The sequence below is a fragment of the Hevea brasiliensis genome, chromosome 7, assembly GCF_030052815.1.
Source record: "Hevea brasiliensis isolate MT/VB/25A 57/8 chromosome 7, ASM3005281v1, whole genome shotgun sequence".
NCBI classification, from domain to species: Eukaryota; Viridiplantae; Streptophyta; class Magnoliopsida; order Malpighiales; family Euphorbiaceae; genus Hevea; species Hevea brasiliensis.
Genome location: NC_079499.1, coordinates 97146426 through 97169979, shown reverse-complemented (window position 1 = coordinate 97169979; position 23554 = coordinate 97146426). Strand labels below are relative to the sequence as shown.

The following is a 23554-nucleotide window of genomic DNA, read 5'->3' as shown; positions in this document are numbered from 1 at the left end:
CACATGCGGAAATTCTAGAGTTAACAGGTTTATACAGACATTAATAAATGACCTGCGAGGGAGAAAAGTAGGTTAACCTCAAAAATATCCTCCTGTGGCCTGGAAAAATATTGAACAGGAGTGAGCGTTCGACTCAGAAGTAAAATATCAATTTTAACCATAATCTCTATAACTATCTAAAACTAATGCAACCTGTGGAGTGAAATGCAACATCAACAATATTTTCACATCATAACAGCAAAAAGGTAATTTGGAGTACTCACACACCCAGTAATATCAATCATAATATATGGGAGCTAATCCCCTATACAGCTCTCTTAAATCCAACCTAGTGCCAGAGAAAAACTCAAGCCGGACTTTCGCTTAATAAACCAAATCGGGGTCCCAGCGAAGAACTCAAGCCGTGACTATCCCCGAAGGATCGGGTCCCAGCGAAGATCTCAAGCCGTGACTACCCGTCCTATCCATAGTCCAAATCACATCACACGCATGCCAACGCACGCACACTGCTCCAAATTACCACAACAACATCCATGGCACTTTAACAGTTATGAATGCAACATAAATCGTGCCTAGAGTTTAACTACTTAAATATATGCATATAAGTGATCCATGGGCATGCTTGAACATATAATAATATCGAAATTACAATTAAAATTAATATTTTACTCATAGACTTGACAACGGTCACTGTGGCGGCTGAGCGGAGGAAGAAGGTTGTCTCGGCTCACCTGACAATTACATTACAATTATTTAATACAAATGACTCAATACAAATTAAGAAAAGACCAAATACGTCCTAAGTCGTGCCGAAAATCCGGCAGAGTCTCCCCTATACCTATGACCTACCTAACCTGCAAAAGGGCTCAAAACACACTTCTATATTCACAACCCATATATCCACAACTCAATCACATCACACAGCCCCTCCTGGGCCCATCAAATCAGTCATCCATCACAATATGTAAAATTTCAATTTAGTCCTTATAATTGATCATTTTTGCAAAAATTGCCCAAATAAGCTCTAAAAATTCTAAAACTTTGCCCCGCGCTCCTTAGCAATATTACTAGGCTATTGCAAGAAGAATCATAATTTTCTGAGCTACCACGAATATTTTATGGATTTTTAATCTTATTTAAGCACTAGAAAATTACGAAAAAGCAAGGTTCGGGTTTACCTTTGCCGATTCCGACTCCAGGGACGCGCTCGGGACGTCTGACAATGATGGGGTAGCCAAAACCTCGATTCAATTTGGAGACTTTTTCCTGTAGCCGGTCTGTCTGGCAAGAAATTCACAGACCTAGACAACTGTCGAATTTTCGCGAATTGAAGATACCTACACGAAGCCCACAACACGGGGGTTAGTACTTAAATTTTACGAAATTTTCTAAGCTCATTAAATGCTCGGAAAAACACTGCGAAGTTTCGTGGGACCCATCGAAAAACGGTGTCGAGAAAATTTAAAATTTATATCGCCGTGAAGCTCTCGACGAGTGGAGCGCTCTGGTACTCTCGGTTTTCTTGTGAGGTTCACGGTTTGCGAGAAATCTAGCCCAAAAGTCAAAATGGGCTAAAACTTTCCGGGCAAAAATTGAACAAACCGCTGGATGGATTTCGGTGTTCTTGGTGTCTATGGAAAGCTCTCGACGGGTAGATGGATTTCGACACAAGACCCGGTCCGATTGGTGGCCGGATCGGCCGGATTTCGGCCGGGAAGACGAAGCGGCGCGCTTGCGCGTCACGTCGCTTCGGGCGCCTTTTTCCGGCGTTCCAAGAGGCAGCCGACGAGCTGGGGTAGGCGGGGGCGAGCGGCCGGTGAAGTGGCGAGGAGGCGCGTAGCGCGCAAGGAGGGAGGAGAGAGAAAACGGGAGAGGAAGAGAAGAAGAAGAAAAACGCGTGCGGGAGAGGAAGAAAAAGGAAGAAGAATGGCCGGTCCAATTGGACCGGTCCGATCCAGTCCGGTTCGATATTGCCGGTTCGATTCAGAATACAAAATTTTGAATTTTTACTTTGCCTTGGGATCGAAAACGAGATCCAAAAATTCTGAAAAAAATTTCAGAAAACTCAGAAAAATTCGTAAACTCCAAATATATTTTTAGTTTTGCCACGTGATCTTTAAATTAATTTTTAAAAATCATCAAAGTTTATATTTTCGGAAAATCGAACCCGATTTTTAAAATCCGAAAAATCTCAAATAATTTCTTAAAATTTAAATAAAATTAAAATATCAATATTACTCATAAAATAATAAAATTTAAAATTTTTGGGGTGTTACAAAGGCAATTGGTGTTGGATTTGAAGCAGCATGTAATAATAGATTCATAAACAAAGTCTTCAACTTTAAGAGTTTTAAGTTCGAATCTCATTATTGATTTTTCAATGTGGTAATATATTTATGTTCAATTAGTCTCCTTTAAATATTCCAAGATATAGTCCTGACATAGGCGAGGTTACGTGATCAGCATATTTGTACGCCATTTTTTCTTTAAAAACAAGTGTATGATTTAAACCTCATTATTTATTAATATTGATTTTGATCTAATGAAAGTAAAAAATATATATATATTTTTTAATGTTTTTGTAAATTTTATTCCATCTTTTTATTCTAGTTTTGTAATTTTATTTCACTTTCAAATACTAATTGCAATTTGTCTAAAAAATAAAATTGGAGATAATGTTGCCTACATTGCAGCCAATTAGAAAGAATAACTTGGAGATAAAGAGCTTAAACAATCTGCAGTATTATTGTGGACTCAACATCAACGCTGAGCGGCGTATTACTGCCTCCTTATTGTGTTAAAACATTGGTATACAGGTCAAAACAATATGGAAAGTTGCTAAATATATATTATCAACCACTTTCTAATGGTTGTTGACCCAGAATTGTTTCTGAAGATAGTTCACCACATTCTTGTCCAATTGGAATGCCTTGGCCAGAACTTCAGGGTTAATTGGTGGATTGGATCCAAATACTGCATTTGCAATTGTGATGACTCCTGGATTTTGGCTGCTTAGTCCAGCAATAGCAACTGCATTAGTATTTCAAATGTTGAATTGAAAGTGAATGAGACCAATTGGAAAAACAAAAACATCTCCTGCATTTAGAACTTTGGTAATGAGGCGACTGGGGTTTGATGTGACAAAACCCACATACAGGGTGCCTTCCAGGACTACTAGAATCTCTGTGGCACGAGGATGAATGTGTGGAGGGTTTAGGCCTCCGTATGGCGCAAAGTCAATGCGAGCTATAGATATACCGAGAGTGTTGAGTCCTGGAATTTTGTCAACATTTATAAGAGTCACATTTGATCCAACTTGATTTCATGTATTTCCTGGGATGTTGAGACCAGAAAAAGAGAAATCGTTTGCTGTTGCAAGCATCGGGTCTCTGCAGAACTTTCCATTCACGAACACTGCATCGAAAATTAAGTGTGTAAATCAATCTCAGTTAATAGTCTTGTTCAAATGGATGGAAGCTAATAAACTACATCACATGTATAGATAAAGTAAAAGTGATACTGAAATAGAACACACCATCCAGAATTTACAGAAGAAAAGAGAAAGAAAGAAAAGTTAATCATAGAAATCACATCACATACCACCATCCTTGGGGCCATTGGTGGCAACACCAAAGTCTTGAAGAGGACTAGGGTCGAAGGCAAAGGCAAAGGAAGAAGACAAAGCCAGAAGGACAAAAGCTATAAGGAAATGAGCTCCTTTCATGTTGTAATTAACTAGGCTAGGCTGGATGTCTTTAGCTTTTTACTCTGTGAGACAGCTTGAGCTGAGTGTGGGTTGGAAATCTTGCATGGGAAACAAGTGTATTTATAGATGGGTTTGGAGTTATTGAAGTAGACCCTTTTTTTTTTATAAATCCGATTTTATTAAGAACTAGTCCTTGTTATCTGCGCAGTCCAAGAAATTAATGAATAATTGCTTAATTGGTCTTCAGTGGTTAATCTTTGTTTTTCATTTCTATGGATGAACTATTCTACAACAACTAATTTTTCTTCGTGCCTAATAAATTCCATGCTTACATCAATACGATATGGGTAGTCCTTTCTTCCTTAATCCATGTTTTCTTCTTTAGTTGATTAATACGGAGTAATTGCAGAGTGACATGTATCCTACAAGTTACTAGCACATCAACAATTCTGGAAGGAGTAAAGAGTAGTTGAAAATAAAAAGACTATAATTTTTTTGTTGGGAACCCAGTTAATGACTTTGTAGGCACAATTTGAACATCTATTGCCTATTGGAATACTCCCAGAGTATGTGGGATGGGAAGTTATGTACTGGAGACGTGTAGTTAATCAAGTTTAAAGGGCCTTAAAAGTTCTTGTTCAACATGATTTGAAGAATAGGCCAACATATTAGGTACTTAAAAAAAAAAAAAAAAAAATCACCTAGTCATAACCCCGCCCCACCCCCCAACCCCCATCCCCCACCCACACCACCCCACATCCCCCCCACCCATAGGCTTGAACGCTTATTGCCCTATATCATCAGGCATATCTCAGGAAGACCTTAGCAATAAAAGCTTCCTATATATGAGTTCCCCTCCATTTCAGGCCCTTGTATCTATCCATTTATGGTGCCATAATCCACAAGCTTCTCAGGCAATTAGAGGAAATTAACGTGAAATGACAACTTGCAAAAATGCCGAGAATGAATTTCACCAATAACAATTATTAGTTTGGCAAGTAAATTAGTGCCTCCTGCAGTTAGATGTAAGCGACTACAGAAGATTCAATATCGATGTCAAATTGCCAGATCTGGCTTCTCTTATTCTTACATTGAAGTAAGATGGTTCATTTATTAGATTTTCTAGATGATGATGACGATTGGATGGATCATAATGACATTGAATTGTATGATCATAATCATGGCTGCAGTCTGGTTCGGAATTGAAAGCTGACCGATCTAACTCAGAATCAAAACCGGTAAACTTTGATTGACCAAAACCAGTCAGTCCGGTTCAGGCGAAAATTGATAGTTACATTGATAAAAAGCCTTCGACTAGGCAACAAGGATGATATTATCATTCACAATTATGATTTTGAATTATTCATTCTTGAGTTAGCACTTATATTGTGGCTTTATATATTAGTATGTTTAAGAGAGACAGAAGTACTTAAACAAACTGCATTCTATAATGTATTAATCAACGTGGAGAGGCATAAAGGAACCTCTTTATTATGTTACAACCATTTATAATGATCAAAACAATATGGAAAATTTCTAAAAATCATCAACTGCATTCTCCAATGGTAGTTGATTTAGAATAGTTTCTGAAGATAGTTCACCACATTCTTGTCCAATTGGAATGCCTTGGTAAGAACATCTGGGTTAATTGGTGGATTAGATCCAAACACTGCATTTGCAATTGTGATAACTCCTGGATTTTGGCTGCTCAATCCAGCAATAGCAACTGCATTAGTTTCACCAATGTTGAACTGAAAGTGAATGAGACCAATTGGAAACACAAAAACATCTCCTGCATTTAGAACTTTGGTAATGAGGCGGTTGGGGTTTGACGTGACAAAACCCACATAGAGGGTGCCTTTCAAAACTACTAGGATTTCTGTGGCACGAGGATGAGTGTGGGGTGGGTTTAGGCCTCCATATGGTGCAAAGTCAATACGGGCTAATGATATACCAAGAGTGTTGAGTCCTGGTATTTTGTCAACATTTAGAAGAGTTACATTTGATCCAATTTGATTTGATGTATTTCCTGGAATGTTGAGACCCGAAAAAGAGAAGTCATTTTCCGTTGCAAGCATTGGGTCCTTGCAGAATTTCCCATTCACAAGCACTGCATGCAAAATTACGTTGGTTAACAGTAAATTAAGAACAACAATTAAAAATGGGGACAATCTCAGGTAATCTACTTCAAATTAATGGAACAAATCTAACATATGGGGAAAAAAGAAAAAGAAAGCAATTAGATGGAAATTAATCTAGAAATGCACATCACATACCACCATCCTTGGGGTCATTGATTGCAACACAAAAGTCTTGAAGAGGGCTAGGGTCGAAGGCAAGGGCAAACGAGGAAGATAAAGCCAGGAAGACAAAAGCTACAAGGAAATAAGCTCCTTTCATGTTGTAGTTAATTAGGCTAGGCTGGATTTCTTTAGCTTTTTACTCAGGAAGATTGCTTGAGCTTAGAGGTGCTTGTGAATAATTTTGCAAGGGAAACAAGTGTATTTATATATAGATGGGAGTCATTGAACTAGTCTGCAGTACAGGAAACAAATGAAGACTTGTTCAATTAGTCTTCAATGGTTTATTTTTTTAGTATTTTATTCCATAGACGAACCATTCTACAACAACTATGCACCTTTTTCATTGTTTAACTTCGATCCTATGCCTACATCAATACAATTTGGCTTGGAATTAGTCCATTTTCCGCAGTTTCCATTCTTCATCAATATAATTTGTTAAGAATTGTTCAATGACTTCCATCTATAAATACATCTTTTATCCATGCAAGATATATATCCCATCCCTCACCTCTAATTATAAGACTCTTTGAGATCAGTTTAGCTATACAGAGACACAGCCTAATTACAATGAAAGGAGGAGCTCATTTCCTTGTTGGTTTTGTCCTTCTGGCTTTGGCTTCGTCATTTGCCTCTGCCTATGACCCTAGTCCCCTTCAAGACTTCTGCGTGGCCACTAAGGACGCCAAGGATGGCGGTATGTCACTTGTCCCTTCTTTAAATTTCCTTGAGTTTGTGCCTTCTCTAGACCATACCTTAATATATACTATGTTGATAGCCTACCTGCATGATACATAATATATTTACTTTACTCACTCAATTATTATGTATTAACTTTGCAATTTTTCATGCAGTCTTTGTCAATGGAAAATTCTGCAAGGACCCAATGCTTGTAACAGCAAATGATTTCTCCTTTTCGGGTCTTAATATTGCTGGAAACACATCAAATCAAGTTGGATCAAATGTAACTCTCTTAAATGTTGATAAAATACCAGGACTCAACACTCTTGGTATATCCTTAGCTCGTATTGATTTCGCACCATATGGAGGTCTAAACCCACCCCACACTCATCCTCGTGCTACAGAAATTCTAATAGTCTTGGAAGGCACCCTGTATGTGGGTTTTGTGACATCAAACCCCAATCGCCTCATTACCAAAGTTCTAAATGCAGGAGATGTTTTTGTGTTTCCAATTGGTCTCATTCACTTCCAATTCAATATTGGAAAAACTAATGCAGTAGCTATTGCTGCATTGAGCAGTCAAAACCCAGGAGTCATCACAATTGCAAATGCAGTGTTTGGATCAAATCCACCAATTAACCCTGATGTTCTCACAAAGGCATTCCAACTCGACAAGAATGTGGTGAACTATCTTCAGAAACAATTCTAGACCAACAAGAACAACCATTAGTTAAGGAGTCACATAAACAGCATTGTGATTGACATCATATCTGTCAAGTTTTTATATTATTGTTACAATGACCATTGTTGTAATATAATAAGGAGCAGATTATCTCCATATTGATTTTGGATTTGGGTTTTAAATATTCTTGTGAGATGGCAGTTTCTTACTTCTTCATAGAACAGTTATACCAATATCCAAATTAAGCTCAACAAAAGTGCTAATTGATAAAGCCCGCAAATGAGAGCCTATGTGGCTCTTGATTTGTTAATTGGATATTCCCTAATTAAAAAAGTTGAAATTAAATTCATTGAATTTTTTTTTATCATGTGACACATACAATTCAAATTTCTTCCTTATTCTTATAATTAATAAAATGTATCCTTCAATTTTTATTTTTTATTGTTTATAAATATATATATATATATATATATTTTAATTTTTATAATTAAAATTCTTATAATTAATTAGTATCTTATGCATTTTATTAAATTGATTTGAGATTTTTCTTTATTTGAAAATATGTGACATAATCCTGTTAGCATTTAAAGAATAAAGTGATTAATAGCGTCAAACATGTGCTAATTTAGTGCTGACATTAGGCGCATTAGCAATTTGAGATCTAAGTGTAAAAGACTGAAAATATAAATCTTGTAAATATAAAAAAAGAAAAAACGAAAATTAAAATATTAAATGTTAAAAGTTTACTTTTCCCTAAAAAATGTGAATGTTCATTCCAAATTATTATCAATCATTTTCTCTTTTGAAAATGTTCTCATTCCTCTTTTACCTTGCTTCTCCAGTTAATTTACACCGTAACAGTAACCATAAATATAACACTTAGAAATTTTTAAAATAAATTTTAAAGATTCAAAATATTATTTATTAAACTTATTAGATAAAAAAAATTCAAAACTTTTAGAATATTCACAATTATACACAATTATAGCCAAAATCTATTTAAAAATAAGGACTAAATTGAATTTAAAAAAAAAAAATTTGAAGATATACAGAAGTTGGAAAACAAAAATCACATGCCCAATCATATTACTGTTAGCAATATGCTTTGCATGATATATAGGTGAGTTCATTTTGTCTCACATGTTAAGTTCAAGAAAAATAAGTAAATTCTTAAACAAAATAATGTAAATAGTTCTTTATAACAATGATAAATTTAAGAAGAATTGCATTTACATTACAATTAGATGTTATTGAAACTCGAACTCAAAATCTCACATTTTAAATATTAGTGAGCATTTGGTTAACCGAATCGAAAAGAATTAAATTTTCAACTAATTAAATTATTAATCGACTATAAAAATATTAACTGAACCCAATTAAAATTGAGAGAAAATCAAAATTAACTGAAATCGAAAAAATTTGATTGGCTATCGATTATAACCAAATTAACCGGAAAAAAATAAAATATATATTTTATATTATTAATTATTTAATAAAATATTAATAAAAATATATTTATATTCTTTTTATTTATAAAAAATAATAAATATAATTTAATATTAATAAGATAATAATTATAAGTTAAATATTATTATAAAATTATAAAAATAATAATTATAAATAATATAATGTTAATAAAATTATAATTAATATATTAATTAATTAAAATTTGATTACTTTGATTAGTTCAGTTACCAAATCAAAGGTAATCGAATCGATAGCTAAAAACGAAAAATTTTATTATTATTAATAAAAAATTAAATCAAATTAAATTTACTCTTATAAAAATAATTAAATTTTATCGGTTCAGTTTGATTATTTAATTATAACCGAATAATACACACTCTAATCTTAAAGACCACTTTATTTTTAAATAAAAAAAATAAGCTTAATATAAAAGAAAATGTTGGTATTGTCATTATCTTGCTTTTAGTTAATTGAATAAGCTTTTACACATTTATTTGAGAAGAGATTTTTTTTAAGTAATAAAAGATTTTTTAAAGTCTAAAAACCCTTAAATTAAAGTAGAATAATTATGAACTCAAATTTATATAAAAATAAATTTAATAATTTTTAAATTAAAAATTTAGTATAAAATTTATTAAATTAATAATTTTAATATTTAAATTATACATGCTTTCATTAGTTATAAAAAAAATTTGAAATAAATATTTAATATAAAATTGGGCCAAATGATTGAAACAGTGCAAAACTTTTGTAAGCTTTTTCAGTTAATTGTAATCTGGAGTTGGTCTACCAATTACATTTGGAAACGTGGAAACAATTTGCACAACTAATTCTTTATGTAGGTTTATCAAAAAACTAGGAAATTCTCCATATTAATGTATGTAATTATAAATCATTTTAATTCATATTTTTTAATTTTAATTTATATATATATTTTTAATTTTAATATATAAAAATAATATAACATTTTAAACTTACATATTATACTCTTATATTATTTTTATTTTTATTATTTTTTTTATCATACGTTTTAATCAATATATATATTTACTTATTATAGTATCAATAGGGTAATTATTAAATAATTTATAACTTTCACATAATAAAAGTTTGATAAGTGTTAGACTCTGTCCATATTAACTACGTGACAATAATATCAAAGGGAATACCACGTAACAAATTATGAGAAATATTTTACTATTATATATAGATATAGATATAGATATAGATTATATTTTTTGGACCCAATCAAAATAAAAATTACCTACCCAAATTCGAAACTAGATTAATATAAATTCAACCCTATTTCAATTTTGACTCTTTATAACTTGAATCTATTCCAAATTCAATTATTACTATTAAAAAAATACCTAAATTTATTTAATTTTATATATTTTAATTAATAATCTACATAAAAATATTTTTTATTAATAATTTATATTTTAAAATTTTAATAATTATATAAAATATTTAAATTTTATTTTATTTAAAATAAAATATATAAAAATTTATAAATTCTATTATAAAAAATATATATTTTATATTTAATTAATTATTTATATAAACTAGTTAAATAATAAATATCTAACGTGCAAAACTTAAATATATCATAAATATTATTTTTTAAATATAAATTTATTTTAAATTTATATTATATGATAATTAAATCTATTTTATTAAGATTTTATCAAATCGAGTATTTTTAAAAATTTGAATAATTGTCATCCCAATTAAAATTAAAAAGAAATACTTTTTTAATTTAATATTATTTAAAAAATTTAATAATTATTAAATTTAATATTTATATTAAAATGTGAGTATAATTACTTGAAATTATAGAAAAATAATAAAAATTTCAATGAAAATATTTAACGTAATTTTCTTTTGATTATTTAACCGTTGACGCTCGGCATGGGAAAGTTTGACTGATGAGCTCACTCCCCTTGCACGCTCAAATTTTAATTTTCAATCCCAATTTCTAGCTGCAAATGCCAATCCCGTAAAACGACGACGCTTAGCCTGACCCCTGTACCCTCTCTTTGTCAAGATTCTATCAGTCGCCAACTCAGTCTTCAGTATTCACTAATTCAGTCCACAGTAAAAAAAATCAAATACCTGGTCGGTGGGTCGGTCCCTCTCTTTTCAGTTGAAAGAAAAAGATATAGAAAAGCAAGGTGCAGAAAGAGAAAGTGCGGGAAAGTGCGAGAAAAAGCGAAAGTAAATTTTAGTTGACGGATTTCCACTACACAACTCAACCAGATTGCGGAATTTAGGTTTTTATGCTACTAGGTTGGTGATTGGACTCCGGAGATGGCGAGCCCGGTCACTCCTAGTACGGGTAGACCTTTATCGATAACGCCTGGTGCCAGGGTTTTGAAGACCCCACTCAGCGACGAGACTATCTGGAAACGGCTCAAGGAGGCAGGGTTTGATGAGGACTCCATTAGAATAAGAGACAAAGCTGCTCTCATAGCTTATATCGCGAAACTTGAATCTGAGGTTTGCTTTTCTTGCGTTTTGTAACTTTCTTTAATCATAGAAATTTCGGTGCTTCTTTCAGTTTCATTTTCTGTTTTTAGCATGTTGGATTTTTTTTTTTTTTTTTTTTTTTGCGATAATTCTCGTTGTTTATATGATTTAGAATAAGAAAAAATATATATAATTATAAGAGAAAAATGATAATTTTGTATATAAAAAATTTGAATTACAAAATTTTAAATTTGGATGTTGAAGGTTGAACATTGAATCCTGCTTTATTGAGTTAGTTTAGTTCTAAGTTCTTTCAATTTGAAAAATAAAAATGAAACATTGCATAGGTGGAAAATCTTGTTTCTTTCTTATTGTAACCAAATGAAGGGGTAAGAAACTATCCAGACTCCTGCTAATCGAAAGACTTGAAAAAAAAAAATAAAAAGGAAGAATGTTGATTGCTAGCTGAGTAGTTTACATAGTTATTAGAGGCGCCGCAAGGCTTCAACTCTAGCTCCTCTAGAATTTGTAACGCTCTAGAATGACCTGCCTTCTTTATTTCCACCTTCCGCTAGCATTTCATTGACAAAAAGTACTACTACTCATCTCGAAATTTATTGATCTACCTGATATTGATACACTGGGAAATTTTCAAATTTTCAAAATTAGTATTGCTAGTGATAGTTAGTTGCCAAATCTCATCAAACCATCACTACTAGGACCACAAATCTCCCATATTTCCATTTTAAATACTAACACTCTCTTATTATCTTTATATCTTTAAAAAAAATATATATTGCAACTACACCCATTTTAAGATCTATGCCAAGGAAAAAAGGAAAAACATCATCCACTAACTTGAGAACTAAATAATAATACTCTTTTAGAACTTAAAGTTGAGGAAGATGATGAAGATATTGATTTGAAGATAAGTATGAAGAGTATGAAGGTGTAGAAGAAGATGAAGAAGATTATGATGCTAATCTTGATGAAAATAGAAGAATAGTTATTTTACGATTGCTTGACTTTAATTTTGAGACATTTAAAGAGTATTCAAGTTTTAATATATTAGTATTTGAATTTTGCCAAAAAAAAAATTATTACTTGAATATTTATTAGTTATTATTATTTTTAGTTTTTTATTATTTGAAGTTTATTGGAGTATTCACATTTATTTGACTTTTATGATTTTTTTTTTTTGCACCTCACCTTGCCAAGCGTGCGCTTGGGCATTGCTTCAAGGCTCCAGGACCCTAGGCGCTTTAGTGCGCCTTGAGTCTTTCATACTTATGGCAGTTTATTGGTATTTTTGTGCAAAAACTATTGCACATTTGAGCTATTGAAACCAATTTTCTTTGAAAATTTGGAACTTCAATCGATTATAGGGGAAGAGCGACATAAATAAATGAATCATGGCTTTGAGAATTTCACAATCACAATTATATTCCAGTGGTCTTAATAGTCATGCATGACATTTCAATCATATATAAATTGTAACTAGGGGTAGTGATCAATTATGGTGGGCCAAATAATTAGCTTTAAAAATGGACTAAAAATGTGAAGAATGATTTTAGTTGTTAGAGAAGAAGTTAAGTGCATTCTCGTTCATAATTATTCAACAATTGATAGATATGGTCTAATTTGTTTTGCTTATTTGTAGCAGCATTACTGGATCAAGGAGAGTTAAAAAAGTCACTACTTGAAAAATTATTCATCAGGAGAAATGTTTCGTAATGGTTTAAAACTCATGTTTTATGCTTTTATCATTTATTCTAGACTTGCATCTGATTCAGGCCTTGCGTCGTCTTCCTTTGAGGTTTATGGGAAAATGAAAAATAGAATGATCAGAGCAGATCTTATTATCATGCGGCCAGTTATAGTAAAATGTCAGCCAATATGCTATACTTGTGTTTGATTTTACATTGGGTGTAATCCTTGTTGTAATCGAATTTTTAATTTATTTTAAGCCCGCAACTAATGGTTTAATGGAAAGGTGGATTAAATGTTCCCTTTTCTGTTAGGCTTCATTATGTAATAGAGACTTAAATTCTGGAGAGATTCTAGCTAGATTTGGCAACGATATTCTTGCTTCACTGTGTTTCTGAACAGTGTCACTTAATGTAGATCTTTGACCTTCAACACCACATGGGTCTTCTCATATTGGAAAGAAATGATTTTACTTCAAAATTTGAGCAGATCAAAGCCTCTTCTGAAGCAGCTGAACTAAAACAAAAGCGTGATCAAGCTGCACACTTGTCTGCTTTAGCTGAAGCAAGAAAACGAGAAGAAAGTTTAAAGAAGGCTTTGGGAGTTGAGAAAGAGTGTATGACAAGTGTAAGATTTTCATTAGGTTCTTCCTTATTCTTTTGTCATCTCTATCCGTATAATTTTTATTGTTTTCTTATGGATTTTATAGATTGAGAAGGCCTTGCATGAGATGCGTGCTAAATCTGCTGAAACCAAGTTTGCTGCTGAATGTAAATTGGCTGATGCATGTAGTATGGTTGAAGATGCGCAGAAAAAATACATGGATTCTGAGGCAAAACTGCTTGCTGCAGAAGCTTTACAAGCAGAAGCTAGCCAGTATCGTCGAGCTGCAGAAAGAAAGCTCCAGGAAGTTGAAGCACGTGAAGATGATCTTGGCAGGCGTGTCACCGCTTTCAAAGCTGAGTATGTATTTTATTCATCCTTTTACTGTCTAAACTATAGTTAGTCAACGAAATTTGAGTGGAGCAGATGCAGATGGATGTGATGGTCTCTGGTGCACTTCAGTTTGCTGGCATATTTTTTCTCTCACTCATTAGAGAAAGAATGATACTGTCAAGGGAAATTAGATTTTGGGATTATTTTGATATAGTTCTTAATTATGAAATTCATTGTTTTTCTTGTAAATTTTCTGTTTAGCAAGTTTAGAGTTTTAGTAGTATTTAGGATTTTCAATAATTGTGATTGGGAATATTAGACTGCTTTTAGTCATGTTAAATGGCGATGACCTTGGGCATTTTACATTATGGCAAAATGATCTGAACAGGCATATTGATACATTTATCCTGGTTTTGAATTCTAAGTGATGCATAATTTGTCATATAAAATGGCAATAACCTTGCCAAAGGTTGCTTTTGGTCTTTCAGTTGTTAGGTTCTTTTAGTAATGTTGTTAACTTGTGATCCCTTCATATCTTAGTTGTGATGCAAAAGAGAAGGAGATTGTTATTGAGAGACAAACTTTGAGTGAGAGACAGAAAGTTCTGCAGCAGGAACATGAAAGGTTACTTGATGGACAAGCTTTGCTCAATCAGAGGGAGGATTATGTTGCTAGCAAATGTCAAGAGCTAAATCGTCTGGAAAAGGAGTTGGAGAACTCAAAAACAAGGATTGAGAAGGAACTTAGAGACTTGCATGACAAGAAATCCAACTTGGAGCTGACTGTGGCTTCCTCAACTCAAAGAGAAGCAGTTATATTTTCAATTTTTTAAATATCAGTGTGAATTGCTGTCCTATTAAATTGTTCCTGAGTTTCTTGAAAAAAAATATTTATTTCAGTTTTCTTTTGGGTGAATGTAGGCTGTTATTGAGAGGGAAGCTCTACTAAACAAGAGAGAGCAAGAGTTACTTGATTTTCAAGAAAAACTGACAGGCAAGGAATCTGTAAGTTATTCTATCTTAACCTCCATTTTTATTGGAATAAAAATATGGTGTGCAGTAAACAATGGGCTTTATTACCAATATGAATGCTTATACCTCTTTTATTTATTTATGTTTCATTGTGAGATTGCGAATGGACAATGCAGGTTGAAATTCGGAAAGTTATTGCCAATCATGAGATTGTTCTGAAAACAAGAAAGTCAGAATTAGAAGCTGAGTTGGAGATGAACTGCAAATTGGTGGAAGATGAAATTGAGGCCAAGAGACGAGCTTGGGAATTGAGGGAGTTGGATCTTAAATGACGGGAGGACATGTTGAGTGACAGGGAACATGACTTAGAGGTTCAGTCAAGGACGTTGGCTGATGAGGAGAAAGATGTGGCAGAGAAGATGAGTATTCTTGATGAGAGAGAAAGAAGTCTTATTGCTGCTGAGAAGGACAGTGAATTAAGGAGAGCACTTCTACAGCAAGAAAAAGAAGAGATTAACAAAATAAAGTTAGAACTCCAGGAGTCTTTGAATTCCTTGGAAGACAAAAAGAAACAAATTGATTGTGCAAAGGAGAAACTTGAGACTATGGCATATGAAACAAATGAGCTCTCGGTTTTGGAGATGAAACTTAAAGAAGAGGTTGATATGGTCAGGGCTCAGAAATTGGAACTTATGGCTGAAGAAGACAGATTGAAGGTTGGAAAGGCTAAGTTTGAAACTGAATGGGAGTTGATTGATGGAAAAAGGGAAGAACTGCGGATGGAAGATGAGCATATAGTTGAGGAGAGGCAAGCTGTTTGTAGGTTACTCAAGGATGAGCGGGATAGCCTAATACTAGAGAAGGAAACAATTCGAGAACAACATAAGCAAGATTTTGAGTCGCTTAACCATGAACGGGAGGAATTCATGAACAAGATGGAGTAGGAGCATTCAGTGTGGTTCAACAAAATTCAGAAGGAACATACAGATTTCTTGTTGGGTATTGAAATGCAGAAGAGAGAGCTGGAGAACAGTATAGAGAAAAGGCGAGAAGAGATAGAAAGTTATTTAAGGGATCAAGTGAAAGCCTTTGAGATAGAAAAGAAAATTGAACTTCAACATATTGTTTCTCTTAAGGAGAAAGCAGCAAAAGAGTTGGAGCAGGTTGGTTTCGAAATGAAGAAGCTTGATTCTGAGAGAACAGAGATAAATTTAGACCGTGAGCGAAGGGGCAGGGAATGGGAAAGTTTGAATGATGAGCTCACTCCCCTTACACGCTCAAATTTTAATTTTCAATCCCAATTTCTAGCTGCTAAAACAAAATGTCAATCCCGTAAAACGATGACGCTTAGCCTGACCCCTGTACCCTCTCTTTGTCAATATTCTACCAGTCGCCAACTCAGTCTTCAGTATTCACTAATTCAGTCCACAGTAAAAAAAATCAAATGCCTGGTCGGTGGCTCGGTCCTTCTCTTTTCAGTTGAAAGAAAAAGATATAGAAAAGCAAGGTGCAGAAAGAGAAAGTGCGGGAAAGTGCGAGAAAAAGCGAAAGGAAATTTTAGTTGACGGATTTCCACTACACAACTCTACCAGATTGCGGAATTTAGGTTTTTATGCTACTAGGTTGGTGATTGGACTCCGGAGATGGCGAGCCCAGTCACTCCTAGTACGGGTAGACCTTTATCGATAACGCCTGGTGCCAGGGTTTTGAAGACCCCACTCAGCGACGAGACTATCTGGAAACGGCTCAAGGAGGCAGGGTTTGATGAGGACTCCATTAGAATAAGAGACAAAGCTGCTCTCATAGCTTATATCGCGAAACTTGAATCTGAGGTTTGTTTTTCTTGCGTTTTGTAACTTTCTTTAATCATAGAAATTTTGGTGCTTCTTTCAGTTTCATTTTCTGTTTTTAGCATATTGGAATTTTTTTTTTTTTGCGATAATTTTCGTTGTTCATATGTTTTAGAATAAGAAAAAATATATATAATTATAAGAGAAAAATGATAATTTTGTATATAAAAAATTTGAATTCCAAAATTTTAAATTTGGATGTTGAAGGTTGAACATTGAATCCTGCTTTATTGAGTTAGTTTAGTTCTAAGTTCTTTCAATTTGAAAAATAAAAATGAAACAATGCATAGGTGGAAAATCTTGTTTCTTTCTTATTGTAACCAAATGAAGGGGTAAGAAACTATCCAGACTCCTGCTAATCGAAAGACTTGAAAAAAAAAAATAAAAAGGAAGAATGTTGATTGCTAGCTGAGTAGTTTACATAGTTATTAGAGGCGCCGCAAGGCTTCAACTCTAGCTCCTCTAGAATTTGTAACGCTCTAGAATGACCTGCCTTCTTTATTTCCACCTTCCGCTAGCATTTCATTGACAAAAAGTACTACTACTCATCTCGAAATTTATTGATCTACCTGATATTGATACACTGGGAAATTTTCAAAATTTCAAAATTAGTATTGCTAGTGATAGTTAGTTGCCAAAATCTCATCAAATCATCACTACTAGGACCACAAATCTCCCATATTTCCATTTTAAATACTAACACTCTCTTATTATCTTTATATCTTTAAAAAAATATATATTGCATCTACACCCATTTTAAGATCTATGCCAAGGAAAAAAGGAATAACATCATCCACTAACTTGAGAACTAAATAATAATACTCTTTTAGAACTTAAAGTTGAGGAAGATGATGAAGATATTGATTTGAAGATAAGTATGAAGAGTATGAAGGTGTAGAAGAAGATGAAGAAGATTATGATGCTAATCTTGATGAAAATAGAAGAGTAGTTATTTTACGATTGCTTGACTTTAATTTTGAGACATTTAAGGAGTATTTAAGTTTTAATATATTAGTACTTGAATTTTGCCAAAAAAAAAATTATTACTTGAATGTTTATTAGTTATTATTATTTTTAGTTTTTTATTATTTGAAGTTTATTGGAGTATTCACATTTATTTGACTTTTATGATTTTTTTTTTTGCACCTCACCTTGCCAAGTGTGCGCTTGGGCATTGCGTCAAGGCTCCAGGACCCTGGGCGCTTTAGTGCGCCTTGAGTCTTTCATACTTATGGCAGTTTATTGGTATTTTTGTGCAAAAACTATTGCACATTTGAGCTATTGAAACCAATTTTCTTTGAAAATTTGGAACTTCAATCGATTATAGGGGAAGAGCGACATAAATAAATGAATCATGGCTTTGAGAATTTCACAATCACAATTATATTCCGGTGGTCTTAATAGTTATGCATGACATTTCAGTCATATATAAATTGTAACTAGGGGTAGTGATCAATTATGGTGGGCCAAATAGTTAGCTTTAAAAATGGACTAAAAATGTGAAGAATGATTTTAGTTGTTAGAGAAGAAGTTAAGTGCATTCTCGTTCATAATTATTCAACAATTAATAGATATGGGTCTAATTTGTTTTGCTTATTTGTAGCAGCATTACTGGATCAAGGAGAGTTACAAAAGTCACTACTTGAAAAATTATTCATCAGGAGAAATGTTTCGTAATGGTTTAAAACTCATGTTTAATACTTTTATCATTTATTCTAGAGTTGCATCTGATTCAGGCCTTGCGTCGTCTTCCTTTGAGGTTTATGGGAAAATGAAAAATAGAATGATCAGAGCAGATCTTATTATCATGCGGCCAGTTATAGTAAAATGTCAGCCAATATGCTATACTTGTGTTTGATTTTATATTGGGTGTAATCCTTGTTGTAATCGAATTTTTAATTTATTTTAAGCCCGCAACTAATGGTTTAATGGAAAGGTGGATTAAATGTTCCCTTTTCTGTTAGGCTTCATTATGTAATAGAGACTTAAATTCTGGAGAGATTCTAGCTAGATTTGGCAACGATATTCTTGCTTCACTGTGTTTCTGAACAGTGTCACTTAATGTAGATCTTTGACCTTCAACACCACATGGGTCTTCTCATATTGGAAAGAAACGATTTTACTTCAAAATATGAGCAGATCAAAGCCTCTTCTGAAGCAGCTGAACTAAAACAAAAGAGTGATCAAGCTGCACACTTGTCTGCTTTAGCTGAAGCAAGAAAATGAGAAGAAAGTTTAAAGAAGGCTTTGGGAGTTGAGAAAGAGTGTATGACAAGTGTAAGATTTTCATTAGGTTCTTCCTTATTCTTTTGTCATCTCTATCCGTATAATTCTTATTGTTTTCTTATGGATTTTATAGATTGAGAAGGCCTTGCATGAGATGCATGCTGAATCTGCTGAAACCAAGGCCTTGCATGAGATGCATGCTGAATCTGCTGAAACCAAGTTTGCTGCTGAATGTAAATTGGCTGATGCACGTAGGATGGTTGAAGTTGCGCAGAAAAAATACATGGATTCTGAGGCAAAACTGCTTGCTGCAGAAGCTTTACAAGCAGAAGCTAGCCAGTATCGTCGAGCTGCAGAAAGAAAGCTCAAGGAAGTTGAAGCACGTGAAGATGATCTTGGCAGGCGTGTCACCGCTTTCAAAGCTGAGTATGTATTTTATTCATCCTTTTACTGTCTAAACTATAGTTAGTCAACGAAATTTGAATGGAGCAGATGCAGATGGATGTGATGGTCTCTGGTGCACTTCAGTTTGCTGGCATATTTTTTTCTCTCACTCATTAGAGAAAGAATGATACTGTCAAGGGAAATTAGATTTTGGGATTATTTTGATATAGTTCTTAATTATGAAATTCATTGTTTTTCTTGTAAATTTTCTGTTTAGCAAGTTTAGAGTTTTAGTAGTATTTAGGATTTTCAATAATTGTGATTGGGAATATTAGACTGCTTTTAGTCATGTAAAATGGCGATGACCTTGGGCATTTTACATTATGGCAAAATGATCTGAACAGGCATATTGATACATTTATCCAGTTTTTGAATTCTAAGTGATGCATAATTTGTCATATAAAATGGCAATAACCTTGCCAAAGGTTGCTTTTGGTCTTTCAGTTGTTAGGTTCTTTTAGTAATGTTGTTAACTTGTGATCCCTTCATATCTTAGTTGTGATGCAAAAGAGAAGGAGATTGTTATTGAGAGACAAACTTTGAGTGAGAGACGGAAAGTTCTGTGGCAGGAACATGAAAGGTTACTTGATGGACAAGCTTTGCTGAATCAGAGGGAGGATTATGTTGCTAGCAAATGTCAAGAGCTAAATCGTCTGGAAAAGGAGTTGGAGAACTCAAAAACAAGGATTGAGAAGGAACTTAGAGACTTGCATGACAAGAAATCCAACTTGGAGCTGACTGTGGCTTCCTCGACTCAAAGAGAAGCAGTTATATTTTCAATTTTTTAAATATCAGTGTGAATTGCCGTCCTATTAAATTGTTCCTGAGTCTCTTGATAAAAAATATTTATTTCAGTTTTCTTTTGGGTGAATGTAGGCTGTTATTGAGAGGGAAGCTCTACTAAACAAGAGAGAGCAAGAGTTACTTGATTTTCAAGAAAAACTGACAGGCAAGGAATCTGTAAGTTATTCTATCTTAACCTCCATTTTTATTGGAATAAATATATGGTGTGCAGTAAACAATGGGCTTTATTACCAATATGAATGCTTATACCTCTTTTATTTATTTATGTTTCATTGTGAGATTGCGAATGGACAATGCAGGTTGAAATTCGGAAAGTTATTGCCAATCATGAGATTGTTCTGAAAACAAGAAAGTCAGAATTAGAAGCTGAGTTGGAGATGAACTGCAAATTGGTGGAAGATGAAATTGAGGCCAAGAGACGAGCTTGGGAATTGAGGGAGTTGGATCTTAAACGACGGGAGGACATGTTGAGTGACAGGGAACATGACTTAGAGGTTCAGTCAAGGACGTTGGCTGATGAGGAGAAAGATGTGGCAGAGAAGATGAATATTCTTGATGAGAGAGAAAGAAGTCTTATTGCTGCTGAGAAGGACAGTGAATTAAGGAGAGCACTTCTACAGCAAGAAAAAGAAGAGATTAACAAAATAAAGTTAGAACTCCAGGAGTCTTTGAATTCCTTAGAAGACAAAAAGAAACAAATTGATTGTGCAAAGGAGAAACTTGAGACTATGGCATGTGAAACAAATGAGCTCTCGGTTTTGGAGATGAAACTTAAAGAAGAGGTTGATATGGTCAGGGCTCAGAAATTGGAACTTATGGCTGAAGAAGACAGATTGAAGGTTGAAAAGGCTAAGTTTGAAACTGAATGGGAGTTGATTGATGAAAAAAGGGAAGAACTGCGGATGGAAGATGAGCATATAGTTGAGGAGAGGCAAGCTGTTTGTAGGTTACTCAAGGATGAGCGGGATAGCCTAATACTAGAGAAGGAAACAATTCGAGAACAACATGAGCGAGATGTTGAGTCGCTTAACCATGAACGGGAGGAATTCATGAACAAGATGGAGTATGAGCATTCAGTGTGGTTCAACAAAATTCCGAAGGAACATACAGATTTCTTGTTGGGTATTGAAATGCAGAAGATAGAGCTGGAGAGCATTATAGAGAAAAGGCGAGAAGAGATAGAAAGTTATTTAAGGGATCAAGTGAAAGCCTTTGAGATAGAAAAGAAAATTGAACTTCAACATATTGTTTCTCTTAAGGAGAAAGCAGCAAAAGAGTTGGAGCAGGTTGGTTTCGAAATGAAGAAGCTTGATTCTGAGAGAACAGAGATAAATTTAGACCGTGAGCGAAGGGACAGGGAATGGGCTGTGCTGAATAAATCCATTGAGGAACTTAAGGATCAAACTCAGAAATTGGAAAAACAGAGGGAATTATTACATACAGAAAGAGAGGGGGTTTGTGCTCAGATTGAACACCTGAAAAGATTGGAAGATTTGAAGCTTATGTTGGATAACATGGAAGTGGCTAAGATACAACAGTCAAACATGGAGTCTAGCCTGCAGAAAATCTCTGCAATAAGATATTTGAGAAGTCACTCCTCTGTAAAAGATACTGATCTGGTTTCACATGAAAGAGAAGATACTACAAACAATGGAAAAAGACTTGATTCTCCATCTATGCAAAAATCAGTTGTTGATTCTGCTCGTTTCTCTTGGATCAAACGTTGCACTGAACTGATATTCAAAAGTTCTCCTGAGAAGCCCTTGTTGAAGAGTGAAGAAAAGTCTCTGATATCCAATAATGATGATGCAATTTTGGCTTCTGCTGGCAAATTGTATTCTTCCAGTGGATATCATGGACAAAAGCTGAAATCAATCGAGAGTTCTGGCAACAGACAGCCAATGAGATATGCTATTGGTGAACCAGAGGTGACACCTGAACCCCCTGAAGATGAAACTGCCAAGGGAAAACGTGATAAAGAATCTGAAACAAAGAAAGATGCTAATGAAGAGATTGCTCCCTCATTTTCTGAACAAGCACGTCCTGCTGGAAGGAAAAGGAGAGTTAAAAACTCTCCTTTGGATGTTTCTACTGATCCCGAGCCAGAGCAAAGACAGAACATTAAAAGGAGGAGGCAACAAAAGGTACTGCTGTGAATTTATCTATATCTAAAGATGCCAACAACCCCAGGTACAGCTTATGTCTTGGAAAATTAAATTTTTTAAAATTTCCTCGGATAAATTAAGTGCTTCTTGTTTAAAACAGTTTAATCCATTTTCTATTGTCAGTGTGACTTCAACCAAGATCAATGCACCAGAAGATCAGCATTTAACTGAAGGTGCTGAAGATGCTGATGTAGTAATTGCAGAAAGAATCATCAAAATTTTTTATCAATGAAATCTGATAGTGTAGCATGTTCCTCCATTAAAATTTAGTATTTTTTTCTTCTTCTGGGTTATAGAAGTAATTCTTGAGAGAGCATTACAAGGTTTCTATTACCATCTAAAAATCCAAAAGATTATTATCCTCTACCAAAGTTATATCTGAACATAAGTTTTCAATTGTCTATATTTGTATTTTCTTCCTCTTATGGGAGATATTATATTGTACTTATATTATGATTCTTATGAATAAATTATCAAATTTAAAAAAAAAAAAATTCTTTCAATGGGATTTTTTTGTCGATTTAATTTTTTAATAGAATTATATGATATTCCACTATAAAAATCATTTGAAAGGTTGATAATGAATAATGCATGAATTTGGAAAGTGGTTAATGAATGCTTCTACGAATAATAAAATTTCCAGGAGTGGAGAAGAGCAACCCTATTTCAGAATTTAAAGGTACATAGATAACATATTTAATTCATTGTACGTATGTCATGACAAGTTATTATCTCAAAGACATGGTCATCATAGTCAAGGCAATTAGAAGTTATTAACTCATAGACTGGTTTGTGTTGAATTTGAAGAAGCAACAATAGATTCATAAACGAAGTCCAAATGAGCTCTACGCTGGATATTTATAATAGATAGATTTCTTTTTCTTTTTAGTTGAAACTCCACGTTACAAAATTTCTAATGGGTTGATTTAGATGGTAAGGAAGATTTATTTAATTTGAGGAGTTTCAGGTTATCGTCAACAAATTTGATGTGGCGGCATATTTATGTCCAATTAACCCTATTCACAGAAATTACTAAGTTTTGGCCCGATATAGGTGCAATGAGGATGATTCACGATGTGTGTGGATGTAAAATATGTAATACTTTCCACTAGGTGTATGGTCAACCTATTTGTCCACCTTTTATTT

General features: G+C 33.7%; 2 protein-coding genes and 3 pseudogenes across 2 annotated transcripts; 3 read left to right on the top strand and 2 right to left on the bottom strand.

Moving 5' to 3' along the window:
• Nucleotides 1-2863: 2863 nt before the first annotated feature.
• Nucleotides 2864-3724, bottom strand: LOC131181408 (germin-like protein subfamily 1 member 16; annotated as a pseudogene).
• A 1411-nt stretch (nucleotides 3725-5135) lies between these two features.
• On the bottom strand, nucleotides 5136-6166 carry LOC110673614 (germin-like protein subfamily 1 member 7). The gene is made up of 2 exons (XM_021836744.2): nucleotides 5983-6166; nucleotides 5136-5816 (listed from the first exon to the last, which is right to left on the bottom strand). Exons 1-2 carry the CDS (start codon nucleotides 6104-6106, stop codon nucleotides 5281-5283), a joined length of 660 nt encoding a protein of 219 aa, XP_021692436.2. The 5' UTR covers nucleotides 6107-6166; the 3' UTR covers nucleotides 5136-5280.
• Nucleotides 6167-6518: 352 nt separating this feature from the next.
• On the top strand, nucleotides 6519-7417 carry LOC131181407 (germin-like protein subfamily 1 member 7; annotated as a pseudogene).
• A 3525-nt stretch (nucleotides 7418-10942) lies between these two features.
• LOC131181566 (protein CROWDED NUCLEI 4-like) lies at nucleotides 10943-16484 on the top strand (annotated as a pseudogene).
• A 2423-nt stretch (nucleotides 16485-18907) lies between these two features.
• LOC131181406 (protein CROWDED NUCLEI 4-like) lies at nucleotides 18908-22640 on the top strand. The gene is made up of 6 exons (XM_058149461.1): nucleotides 18908-19046; nucleotides 19129-19421; nucleotides 19936-20206; nucleotides 20316-20399; nucleotides 20543-22387; nucleotides 22509-22640. The coding sequence occupies exons 1-6, from the start codon at nucleotides 19038-19040 to the stop codon at nucleotides 22638-22640; spliced, it is 2634 nt and encodes an 877-aa protein (XP_058005444.1). The 5' UTR covers nucleotides 18908-19037.
• Nucleotides 22641-23554: the final 914 nt, after the last annotated feature.

Excerpts from the sequence above, each read along its gene's own strand:
- LOC131181406 (XM_058149461.1), top strand. Across the intron at positions 19,422-19,935 it reads GTCACCGCTTTCAAAGCTGA|TTGTGATGCAAAAGAGAAGG; the intron begins GTATGTATTTTA and ends TTCATATCTTAG. Across the intron at positions 20,400-20,542 it reads AACTGACAGGCAAGGAATCT|GTTGAAATTCGGAAAGTTAT; the intron begins GTAAGTTATTCT and ends TGGACAATGCAG.
- LOC110673614 (XM_021836744.2), bottom strand. The coding sequence starts at position 6,106 with ATGAAAGGAGCTTATTTCCTTGTAGCTTTTGTCTTCCTGGCTTTATCT. Across the intron at positions 5,817-5,982 it reads CAATGACCCCAAGGATGGTG|TGCTTGTGAATGGGAAATTC; the intron begins GTATGTGATGTG and ends TTTTGCATGCAG.